Source organism: Natator depressus, chromosome 19, assembly GCF_965152275.1.
Source record: "Natator depressus isolate rNatDep1 chromosome 19, rNatDep2.hap1, whole genome shotgun sequence".
Taxonomy (NCBI): Eukaryota; Metazoa; Chordata; order Testudines; family Cheloniidae; genus Natator; species Natator depressus.
Genome location: NC_134252.1, coordinates 3,407,104 through 3,419,683, shown reverse-complemented (window position 1 = coordinate 3,419,683; position 12,580 = coordinate 3,407,104). Strand labels below are relative to the sequence as shown.

The following is a 12,580-nucleotide window of genomic DNA, read 5'->3' as shown; positions in this document are numbered from 1 at the left end:
TGTACGTGCAAAGTGCGGAGGACCACAGAGAGGAATTCTTACAACTCTGGGCCTTTCTGTGCAGGTGTTTATAGTTCTGTTCTGCACCGGCTGATAGTAAGGCCAGTTAGGTAAATGAACAGAGAGGGAGGCAGACTGATTGCTGGCCTTTGTTTCAGAGATATACCTGGAAAGTCTGAAGTGCTACTTTGGGGGCATGGGGCGGGGATCCTGAGGTTCTGGTGTAGCCTCACGTCTGCTTTTTGGCCGGTTGGTATTGCCATTGTACCAGCCCTGGAGGCTGAACTCCACCTTTTCAGCCACAGAGTAGATACAGACCAAGCATCAGCAACATCAGCTTCCCCCACGCTGACTTGGAATGACTCTGCCTAGTGGTGAGCTCAGCCCCAGATGGAGCCAGGCCTTGGTTTCTCTTCTGAATTTGCCGATGGTCAGTGGGGCAAATATTGTGGTGGTTTTGTAACATGGATCCTTGTCTTCTAGAAATGAATCAAGATCAACCAATTGATTTTCAGAGAGGTTCCCGAACACGTGTCAGATGGCCTGGGTGCAGAGCAGGTCCCTGTTGATAGAAGACCCTCTATCCCACTGTCAGCCCTGTGAGCCGTTCAGCTGGATAATGCTGGCTTTTTAATCATCTTGCGCCTAACCCTGTGGCAGCTTTTGTCTTCGGGAGGTGGGAAACCGTTGCTGTTGACGTGTCTGACGGGCTCATGTCCCATCTGGGAGATGCAACGCAAAATGGTTCCTCCAAAAGGACACTGGCCTTCAGGGAGTGTGAAACCTTGTCTGCACTGGCCTCCATTCCAGGCATTTTGACCGGCAGCCGCCAGCCAGCTGCAACAGTTGAACCCCTTGGTGTACACAAGGTGAGCCCCAGGTGCAGCTCATCCCAGTTGCAAGCAGGAGGGTTTGCAGTGATGCACCTACAGCACTGGACAGGTATCGAAGTCTGACACCAGGGCGGATCTCCCGTGCAGACAAGGCCTCAGCCTGAATCAGTTCATGTCCCTGCTTGGACTCCATCTGACCACGTGCAAATGCCGTAACACAGCCAGACTTCCTCAGATCATATGCTACGTTCTTGTGTGATTGGCCCATCTCAGGTACCGTACCATGTTGCCACGTGACCTGGGCCGCATTGGTTCATAGCTGGACCATCTCAGGTCATGTGCCATGACATGCACCACATTGTTGCATGGCCACACCTTTTCAGGTCATATACCACGCTGCCACGTGAAATGTGCCACGTTGTCACAGGGCCCAACTCTCACTCCTGCTTGAAAACCCATCTGACTATTAATTTCCTGACATGAGTCATGAAACTTGAGGTTTCTGGGACAGTAGCTCCTGCTATCTGTAATCGGCTACGATAAGCTGATCTGACAGGGCAAGCTTTATTCACTCTCTGTCATGCTCTGCTCTCTGCTTGCCATGTTTTGTCCTGCAGTTTACGCAATTGAACATGACAGCCAGTGCCTTTTTGGGTGTTTTCCTAGCCTGCCTTGGGTGGGGGCTAGAGAAAGGAAAGAAGTAACTGCCCTGAAATGAGCCACCAGCAGGCAAGGTGAGTGAAATTGATGCATAAATGCCAGGAAGTCGGTGAATCTCGGGCACTATTTATGGGGTATTATGGAAGCACCGGGGGGGCGGGGGGGGTGTTGAGCTCTACAACACCAGTCCAGTCAGGAACCTCAAGGGCTCTAAAGCCAGCCCATACTTAGCAGTGAGCAGGGCTGGGGCAGGGAACAGACCCTGTTGTGGGGCCATGGAAGGAGCTAAGGAGAACCGTCCTCACCAGAAACCCAAGTGAAAGGGATCATGGTCTACTGTTAGAGGAGGGGATTTTAAGTCAGGACTTTTGGCTTCTCTTCCTGGATCGGCCATCGACCCTGTACGTGAGTATGGGTATAAGTCATTTCATCTCTCAAGGCATCAGTTTGTCATTTGTGAAATGGGGATAATGAATGGATATTGGCAGAGGCTGAGGGCAATATCCATATTTATTGGACCCGTATTGACTAGGGTTGGCTCTGATTTTATCTAAGCCATCAAGAGCCCCATGTCACAGCCTGGGCTGGAGGAGAAGGTTACAAGGCTGCCCACTGATGGTGCTCTGAGCATGGACCAGAAGGAGGTCCTTCTGGAGAGAGGCATGGTGCTGAGCACATGACGCCCTCTACATCAGTTCTACCCTCAAGTTGTGACCTTGATTCTCCTCTAGTCCAAAGTCAATATGCTACCACTGCAGCACCACTCCAGTACCCAGTGCCATATACTCACTTCCCACTGGTAGCTCTCAAGATGCTCTTTCGTACAGCTCTGTCTCCACACACGTGAACTAAATGCAGGTGAAGGCTGGAACATCTGTTGCAACAATGTATATTGCCTTCCGTCAGTTCTACCCACTGAGGTAAAAGCAGGCCCCTGGTGTTCTAACCCTCATGCAACAGGATCAGGATGAAAATATCATGCACAGTATGATAGCCAGCTGTTGAAGAGTATTAAAGGAGTACTTTGTGGGATGTGTTTTTTATCTCCAAACTTTATTAATGTGTATAATAATTCATGATCTAGCATGTCAGTGATACAGACAACAGCCAGCAGGCCCTAGAATAGAAGCAAACATGAAAGCAGTCATGCCCTTCGAGGAGCAAGGTATTTCTCTTCACAAAGAGGCTGGAGTCCTCCTGGCCGGGATGCAGATGGCAAGAAATCTGTTGCAGGTTTTCTTCTCTGCTGCCAGGACAAGATTTGGTCACCTTCTTGCATTTTGAATGCTGCCTCTTTAAAAACTGATTCTTAAAGAAAATCGCCCATTTTAGCTCATCTTTTCCATCCTTTCAGGGTCAAAACTCAGGCTACAGGTGTTTCATTATTACAGCAATGGGGCTTCCCTGCTCTCTACAGGACCTGAGCCTGCAGTCCTCACTGACTCAGTTATTATTAGTTGAAATTGTGGTAGCACCTAGAGGTCCCAGTCAAGAACTGGGGCCTTGTTGTGTTAGGTGCCGAAGAGCTATCTAACAAGAAGGCGGAGCTTACAGTCTAAATATGCATCAAGATTGCAGGGTCAGCATCAGAGCTTTGAATGCTACAACCCCTTCTCCCAGGAGCAAGCCTTAGTCACGTGCCTAGTCTCGTTGACTTTCCTGGAACTACACACGAAAGGGCTATGGGACCGTATCCTCGCTTCCGCTTACTGGAAGATATGAAGAAACGTGGTGCAAAATGGAAGTTATTGCAGGTATCAACAGCAGCTTTGTGAAGGTGCAGTGAGCATGGAATATAATCTAATAACAATAATACATAGTTAATTTTCATCTATCTGTCCATCTCACAGCACTCTGTTAAGTTAAGTACCATAACTCCCATTTTGCAGATGGGGAAACTGAGGCACAGAGAGGTGAAGTGACATGCCCAATGTCACCCAGCAGGTCAGTGGCAGGGGTGGGAACAGAATCCAGGTCTCTTGACTTCCTAGGCCTCTGATCTTGCCACTAAACCACACTGCCTCCCCTAGTACAGTACAATAAATAGAATAATAAGAATATGGAGCAAATTCACTTTTAAGAAAATATACCAAATACACACAACGGTCTCTTTTTAATCTCTCTCATATTTCTTATACTCTGTATGTGCATTTCTCATTGGAAAAATGGATTAGAAAAGTTACTCTCTTTGCTTTACAACAATAAATTAATAGAACATGAACAGCACGGCTGTGCGAGAGGTTATTACTAGGGGATTTTTCTGATTTGGCACCTAGTTTTTAAATATATACTGTAGGTAGATAGGGGTGTGTGGGGTGTGTGTGTGTGTAAGTGTAATAAAAAAATCTAAATCAATATACTGTAATACTGAATCTGAAAAAAATATTAGAGTTAAATGAAACTTGACCCCATTTTAAAGCATTTTGAGGTCAGTTCTTAGTAGTATGAGTCTCTCTCTTTGACCCCAATTCACTAGCCCATCTCAAGTCAGCAAAGCAGTTAAGCTCATGCGTAACTAGACGTCAGTGGGAATTAAGCCTTTAAGTCAAGACTGGACGTCTTTCTAAAAGGCACACTCTAGCTCAAACAGAAGTTCCGGGCTTATTGCAGGAATCCCTGGATGAAATTATCTGGCCGTGCTGTGAAGGAGGTCAGATGGCCTTTACAGTCTGAGCACGTGCTTAAAGTAAGCATGGGCTTACATGCGTTGCCAAATAGGGAGGAACTCAAGCATGGGTTGAAATGCTTTGCTGCACTAAGGGCCTTTGTCACCAGATGGACTTTTACACTCAGAGCACATCACACATTGCTGCAGATTACAATCCCCAAGCATATGCAACCCATCGATTCCTACAGAGCTTGCTGGACACGCACAATCTGTTTCTTACAAGGCATTGGCTGTCAACGCAAGACACACACAATAGTCGGGAGCTCATTCCCGTCGCAGCAGCGAATGTGTGGGAGCAGCATACACCACTTGCAATTATATGTTCCAGCAACAGAACAGCCTGATCTGGCATCTCAACTCCCCAGGGCAGGCCCTACGATCTAAGCTAGAGAAGGGAAAATCCAGCAGAGGGTTAGCGTTTCCATGAGCTTCGTGGTTCAAGGTTTGATTTGGGCTCTTTCAAACACCTTTCCCCCTTCATTTTAAGTGTTGTTTTTCATGGGAGATGTAGTAGATGGTACAGAGATGGGGTAAAAAGTTCCCTAAGAAACTGGCAGCCTGTGCAATGCAAACAATAACCTGACTCCACAGCACCTTTGACACCTGCAATTCGTCAGGTCAGACTAGAACTGGATGATTACAATGGTCCCTTCTGGCCATTAAATCTGTGAATAAAGATTCTCTTTTTCCAGCAGTTCTTATTGCGGCTTCTAGAACAACCAGAGGAGGGAAAACTCTGAAGGTCAAAACCCAAATAAAACCTTCAACCTAAAAGCTTTGAATTCAGATCTCAGTGCAGAAGTCACGGTTTTCCAGTGGATTCTAACAATGGCCCGTGGAGTTCTCCCATCTCTGATTTTAATGGCAATTTTCATGTCTAGATTCACACTCCAAGCTAAAGACGTACTTGGGGGACAATTCCAAACCTTCCTAATGTTGCAGAGCCACGGTGAATAGGATTCCTTATTTCAAATGTTAATTCAAATGTTAATTACAGGGAGAGTTTCAAAGATCAGTATCAGATCATGAGCCTCAGCAAAGCTGGATTGTGAAGAGAATTGTGCCCCATTCAGAGCTGTAGTAACCAACAGACCCAACAGGCTGGGTCTAGAGAACACTCTTTGGAAGAGGCAGGCAGGGTGAGCATGGGCATGGGAAAGCCACAGCGGTAGCAGCAGCCGGGGAGCTGTTTGCAGAGGGGACCCTGACGAACGGCTATCTAGCCAATGCAGAGAGCGGCTGAAGCTGTGCTGGCCGGTCAAGAGGGGGAGCAGTCACACATAGCGAAGCGGGGGGGAAGAGGTTGTTGCAGGGCGAGGAGGAGAAAGAGATTAGAGGAGGCATTGCAGAGCCAGTTGGGGAGACCCAGGCCTTTGAGAGGAGCCAGGCTATGACATTGCTGATGAGCTGTTCACTTTCGAAGCACAGTGGGACTAAATGGTTATGGATTTAGGGTGAAATTTGAGAGCCTCTGGGCACTCAGTGGACCTCTGAGTAGGCAGCTCAGCTGTGATGGACAGAGAGAGAGATAAGGAGGTGGGATGGATGCTGAGAGAGGTCAGTAGATTGACAGTAGTAGACCGTCCTTAGGGGTATTGTTATGATGGAACATTCCACCCAGAAATAACCCTCTTGCTAACTAATCAGGTACTAGCTTGCTGACTGGCCTGTGCCAATTCACTAGTGACCCCAGGTCTCAGGTGAGATCTCCAGTGAGACTGGGGTCCTGGGAACATTGGTGAATCCTGGCTGCTAATCAGCTGGCGAAGGGTTAATTGTTTGTGCTAAAGGAATATGCAGCATGGTGGGGCGAGGAGGGGTCGGGTTGAGAAAGGGTTAATCAGGCTCATTTCAAATAGCACCAGCCCCTCCTGTTCCCTGACTTCTCAGCCACTAGCTGGGGCACATTTTGGACTTTTCACTTGTGCTCTCAGCGAGAGCCATGCATGGAAATGGACGGGAACATGCTTCTAGCTACGTTGTTCCCGCTCATAAACACCATGTGGCATTCGTCAGGTCGGGTGTCCTCACGCTTCACTAAATCCCTGGGTGCACAAGGCAAGAGCATCTCATGCCCGCCTCCCATGCAGAACCTGGGAGCTGACTGCAAAGCTCGGTGGGGCCCAATCCTGGATGCTGTGCTCAGATGAAACAACTGGTTAGAGCCGGGTAAGGGTTGGGCGGGCGGGGGTGGGCAGATCTAACTGTGACAGATGGGGGATGAGCCTCTTTCACAGGCCAGCGTGAGCCGGTGCTTTGGGGCACACCACGCCCTCCTGGATGTACCGGAGGAGCTCTTTGCGGTTGTCCAGGATGGTGTCGAAGCTCTCCTGCAGCCGGTTCTGCTGGTCCACCACTTTCTGCTGGAGGCCGCGGATCCAACGCAGCAGGGCCAGGCGCCGATACATCACCAGGTGGATGTGGTGTTTCTCCTTCTCCTGCTCCTTGTATCTCATCTTGTCCTGGAGGTTCTGGAAGGCCTCGGCCAGCACCGGGAAGACCGTGTCCAAGTTGGAGGAGTTTTCGGAATCAGCATCGGGCACCTGAAGCGCTGGCTGGTTCCTCGGGTCTTTGGTGGCGGCAGCAGGTGCCTCCCAGGCATTGCCAGAGCTACTGTCGGGGCTGTCGATGCTGAGGGAGCTGCTGGCATAGCCATTGTCCTCTAAGGGGGAGCCAGCCCATTTGCCACACTCTTTGGCCATGTCCTCAGTAGCCGCTTTCTCCTTCTCGGCGCCACTGAGCTCGGCTCCCTTGTGGGGACTGCGCATGTCCTCCTCAGAGAGTCCCAGCTTGTCTGACTTCAGCCCTCGGGGAGCATCCCTAAGCCTGCCCTGAGCTGTCTGTCTCTGCACTAAGAACACCAGATTATCGGCTGTGTTTTCTATCTGGCCGGAGCCCCCCTCCATCCGGGTCCCAATCACCACCTGGCTCCAGTTCTCATTGCTGTCGTACCCTTCCGCCACAAAGTTGAAATTCTTGTCCTGCCTGAGCTCCCGTTCAGCGAGGAAGGCCGTGCCCAGTGTGGGGTCCCGCTTGCCCTCATGGAACGGAGCGTTCAGGGGGACGTCTGGCTGGCACACTGCAAACATCATTCCACCCTCCCAGCTGGGAAGAGAGAGAGAGAACTGATGTGAAGGAAGGATCTTGGTCTGAGTTCCCAGGGACAGCCTGGCCTCCCAGCTTTACCGTTCCCCAGCTTCTAACTCTCCTGAGCTCAAAGGACCTGATTCTGCTCTGCTTTGTCACTGCAGTAACCCCACTGACTTCAGGATAGTTACTCCAGATTCATACCAGCATGATTAAGAGGAGAAGTAGGCCCAGGGGACTGATGTAAGCACAAACCAGGGAGGAAAGAGAGGAGCATCTGGTCTGGTCTTGAATGGGATGGTACCCTAAGGTGGAAACAGGTTGATATGGCCTAAGATGTAATGTTTAGCTTCTAGCCTGAAGTCTGGGGGCTTGTGGGATTTTGGTTGGGCCCATGGTAGCATTAGGGGACAAATGTAAACTTCAGATCTGGGTCCTAAACTGTAGAAGCTCGGCTCCCAGGTTTTAGGTCTGGCCAATTTCTGGAATGGGAATAGAATGATAAGCCCTAGCAATGTATAGGGTATTGTAGCACAGTAACACAGGACACAGTCCTTCCCATGGACTTTGATGAGAACAGGATCGGGCCCCTAGTTTGACCTGGCAAGGTCTGTTTGATTAAGATCTGGTAAAGTGAGATATGATAGTGGTGTGATGCCTTGTCTCAGTGCATCAACATTTGGCTCCGGTACATGCTGCACTCACACTCTGGCCCAGCAAATATTAGAATAAAAGATCCCCAAAGTGTTTAAAACCTTCCTGAGCTATTTCTTACGGTGGTGTCATGGGATGCAGTGGAGCTGGCCATTTCTGACTCCCCCTGGTGGCAAGGTGAGCTCCTGCTCCCCTGTCTAAGTGGATGAGGGGAAGTCTGGTTTATATAGGAAGGTTGGAACAGAGCCAGGCAGAACAAAAACCTTAATTTCTTGTCAGGAACCCTCTGTGGTCTGGCCACCTTGGGCCCAATCCTTAACTAGTGTACGTTAGCACTTCCCCGTTGGCTCTGGCGATTGACACCCGCTGAGGATCCAGCCCCACTGTTAGCAGAGCGGGGGAACTGGTTGGGTGAAATGAGAACCGATGCAAAACTTTGCCCAAGCTCCATTCAGATCCTGCATCCCGAATTGTTTGAAAATGATTGTGGCATAAGAGGTTTTTTTTCCCCTTTTCCTCTTGCATTTTTGCGGCCTTCCCCTAGAGAGCAACTCCTTTCAAGGAGTTTCTAGGCTACTTTAGTAAACCCAGGAAATCCTCAATACTTTGTCTTCCAATCCCAGGGTCAGATTTTCAACTGGTATCAATCCAAGTAACTCCATTGAAGTCAGTGAGAACACCACCAACGCTTTCCTTAGCTTCCTGTACTAAACTGTAATGTAGAATTACTATGGGCTGTTGCCCAGCTGTCATGTTCCACCCCAGAGGTGGCTGCTTGTAAGTAATAAATGAAGTGAATTCTGTGCATGTAACAGTTTGTGAGGGACTCTGGAAGGATTTGATGCTATAGAAATCTTGAGATGTGATATTAGGTTTTCATATTATTAAATGAGTCAGTGGTTTAATCCTGTTTGCCCTAACGAGGGGCTTTATTGAATCATTCCCCAGCTGACTGTGCCTCCACCCCTCCGCTCCCCCCCCCCCCCCGTGACTGAGTGATGGATTCTGGTTCCTTCTCTGCTAAATGAAAGTGCTGAAAGGACAGCGACACTTTAAATGACTTGTGTGATTCCGCCAAGCAAAGGGACAAGTCTGATCTGATATGTAGCAACATTCTGTCTAGATTAATCTCCCTAAATAGGCATCTTCTAAGACTATACTTCTCCTGCACCAATTGGAAGCAGGAGATAAGTCTTTTAAAGAACTGTCTGATACAGGAGAAAAGTGCTGGAGACATAAAAGAGTTTACAAATACATCCCTGCTACCATCTGTAAGTGAGAACTACAGATGATTCTACATAATCATGGGATTAAAATCACTTTCCTTTAAAGACTTTCTTTAAAATGTGTTCAGCTTCCCAGATGCAATTCCATAGGACCCCATTAGATTATTTTAATAAGGTCTCTGCTGATTTCGATTGGTCTGTTTGATTTTAAATAATGGGCCAATAGCCCTCCCAAAACCAGTAGCCCCAATAGACCTGTTCCCTCATTACAAAACCAAGTTGCAAACTGGAACTAGTAAAAAAAAAAAAATTCATTAAAACTTTGACTCGGGCTCTGAGAAGAGATGGATCCAATCTTCCAGCTTCATCACAGTGCGAAAGAAATTCACCGCAGGAAAACCCAGGGGACTGCGATCACAGTTTTAAAGGAAGACAGAGCGTGGCAGACCTTTCTTTTCATTAAAAAGTTGATGAATGAGCAAAGGAAGAACTAATCCTGGGTAAGAAATAACTGGGCAGGCTTTGCCCACTTGGTCCTGCCCTGGTCAGTATCACTGGTATTTAGTAGGCCTCACAAATATGACCCAGGCCAGCTGCGGCCGTGCTGCAGAGCTTGTCTCCCCATGTAAACGTACCCATCATCTGGCCGGGCCTCAGTTCCCATCTGTAAACTGGGGATCGTTGAACTTCCTTCCCTCCCAGGGATGTGGTGAGGGTACATACGACAGCAGGGGCCCAACAGGCCTGAATCTCGTCTACTGTACCCCAGCGTGGTCACTGACACCCGTGCAAAGCAAGGGCCAAATGTACCCTCTGAGGTAAGGGAGTGGAGAGCTCTGACTGGGAAGCACCTGCTCTGCACCCGTGGAAAGGTCGACTCGAGGGAGAGGGAAGAAGGTATCACATCCTACATCCTACCGCAGTTACTGCAGGTTTGGACCCTCGCTGCACGATAGTCCTGATCCTTTTCCCATTCACACTGGTGTAAATCAGAATTAGCACCATGTAAGACAAAAGAGCGACACTGGTGTAAGACTGATTAAGGGAGAGAAGAATCAGGCCCATTTGATGGGCTACCAGGAAGGGGTCACACACTCACCTGCCCTGCCTGTTTAATTTTTGATTCCGACGTGGTTGCTATGGCAAGGTTTCCATGGCAAGCAGAGACGTGTGTGTGTGTGTGTGTGTGTGTGTGTACGCACACCGCATCAGAGAGCACAATGTGCTGTGCTGGTAGCATGTGATGGATAGTGCCCAGAGGCGCAGAAGAGAGCTGTGCTGAATGATCCTGCCACAGAGATGGAGGGGGAGTCACAGAGACAGAGGGATCCCAAGGCCCCTAAAGCCCTGCCTTGTGGGATGTCTGCAGGGGATCCACGTCCTTCCCCTTCCCTCCCTCAGCTTGAAAAAAGCAATTGCTGGTTCCTTCTCCCCAAATCACACTGCTCCCTGGACTGGCCAGCTCTGTGAGCAGCTTAGCAAAAAGGCAAGGGAAAGAGATACCCGGAGAGGAGGAAGGGAACAGGCTTTTAATGTGCATGATAATCTATGCAGAGGGAGGGAGGGGGCAGGTGACAGATGTGATCAGGGATTATGAGACTGCTGGATTCAATGCCCCAGCACACCCCCACATGGTTATAGAGTTAGCCTGGATACCCAGCCATGGCAGAGTGCCCTGTACAATCTGACAGCATCATAGCACGCCCAGCCCTTGGCTATTCATAGGGGTCGGGGGGGAATGGTTGCGCTCTGTGTGTGTGTCGTAAGATGTTGCCTGTCTCAGCCCTAAAATGGACCTGAGCAAAACCCTTCCCCGTGCAGTACGGCCCCTGTGAATGAAATCAGAGAGTCAGTCAGCACACACACACGCCCACCCAGAGATCACGAACCGGGGCATTGGCGCCATCCGCGTGGGGGGCAGGATGAGGAGGTGCTGTTGCTTTTAGATCCCTTTTAAAGCTGCTAATGACGATGAGAGAAATAAACAGCCCCCCTCGAAGGGATCCACATGTGGCAACAGGCATAAGCTGTCCACCCTGATCCCGGCACCCAGGGGAAGCAGGTGGCTTCAGCCCTTGGCACCAGCCTGTCTCTTGCATCATTCCAAATACCCCCAGACCCCCAGCGTACAGCTGACACTCACCGATGGAGCCTTGGGAAAGTGAAGGGGGATTTTCAGGCTGCTGCTCCTGCTGCTGCTCCTGCTGCTCAGCTGGAGAGAACGGAAATAGACCCCTTCACGGCAGCAGGAAAGCGTCATGCACTGCATACTTCCGACAGCAATAAGCGCTGCCAGCAGCACTGTGTCACAGGCTGATCAGCAGCCAGGCGAGAAATGCAAAGGCACCACCAGGAGCCACCTTAACACAAACCCCAGTGTCGTCCGGGGGGGGTTGTGTGTGTGTGTGTATGTCCCTTCAGAGATGACACCAAATTCCCTGCCGAGGATAAAAATCCTCCAAGGGAGGAACCATTAAAGAAAGGCAGAGGCACTCACACAGGGACGAGAAGCCCGTATTATGCCACGCTGGGTTTGACTGGTCTAAGCACCAGCTTTAAACTGTCTACAGTCTGAGGCGCCATAGGTTCAAATCCCCGCAGAGGCAGCTGTTGGGGGCCCCACTGGAGACCCGTGCAAGGGCCCTGACTTTCAGAGGGCAGGTGCTTTATGAAAATCTGGCCTCTTTCAGGTGGCTCCAGTTAGAGACCAGAAATCACTAAGCCGCAGACAGGCCAACAGATTGCTGAGACTGTGGTGCCCTGGGGGCAGGGACTGTCCCTTTGTTCTGTCTGTACAGCGCCTAGCACCATGGGGCCTTAGACTCTAGGACTGTGGTGCTATCACGATGCAGATAATAACAATGATGGTAATAAATTCCCACTGTCGGTCTCCCTAGCACCTTCGCAGAAAGTGAACCCCAAAGGCATGTGCAGCCACAGGCCAGTGAATTGGGTGAAAACACTGAAGAACATTCACTGCACCTCGTCTGCTCGTCTCTAACTGCTTTTCATGAGCTAAAAGCTTGAGCGGGGCCCATCCTCCCTCTGTCCCCACTGCCCACTCAGCTGGCTTTGAATGACCCTGTCTTTTGCAGGAAACCCTCTGTAGCCCTTTCTTTCCGTCCTGGGGCTGGGGAGTGGGGATAAACAGTCTCTGTTGAAGGTGGCTACTCATTCTGCCCCTTGTTTCACTGAGGCCTCCATGCCGCTCCAAGGAGAGGACAGCAGCTCTGCTCCTTTGTATCATTCTGCGCAGTTGGACAACATATTGGTTACTATTCCAGCTGCTCTGGCACTCAGATACCATGGTGATGGGCGCCGTGCAGGAACCTGTAGAGAAAAGAACGGTTCTGGTTGTACCTTGTTCTGTGGGCAGGGGCTTTTGGGTAATTTCCAAATGCGAGGCACTGCACTGAGATGCTCCAGTGGAACCCTGGGCAGCTGCGAGACTG

The 12,580-nt window shown here is 49.8% G+C and overlaps 1 protein-coding gene across 1 annotated transcript; it reads right to left on the bottom strand.

Moving 5' to 3' along the window:
• Positions 1-2,524: 2,524 nt before the first annotated feature.
• On the bottom strand, positions 2,525-11,492 carry C19H1orf216 (chromosome 19 C1orf216 homolog). The gene is made up of 2 exons (XM_074934402.1): positions 11,272-11,492; positions 2,525-7,266 (listed from the first exon to the last, which is right to left on the bottom strand). The coding sequence occupies exon 2, from the start codon at positions 7,251-7,253 to the stop codon at positions 6,393-6,395; it is 861 nt and encodes a 286-aa protein (XP_074790503.1). The 5' UTR covers positions 7,254-7,266; positions 11,272-11,492; the 3' UTR covers positions 2,525-6,392.
• Between the last annotated feature and the right edge of the window lie 1,088 nt (positions 11,493-12,580).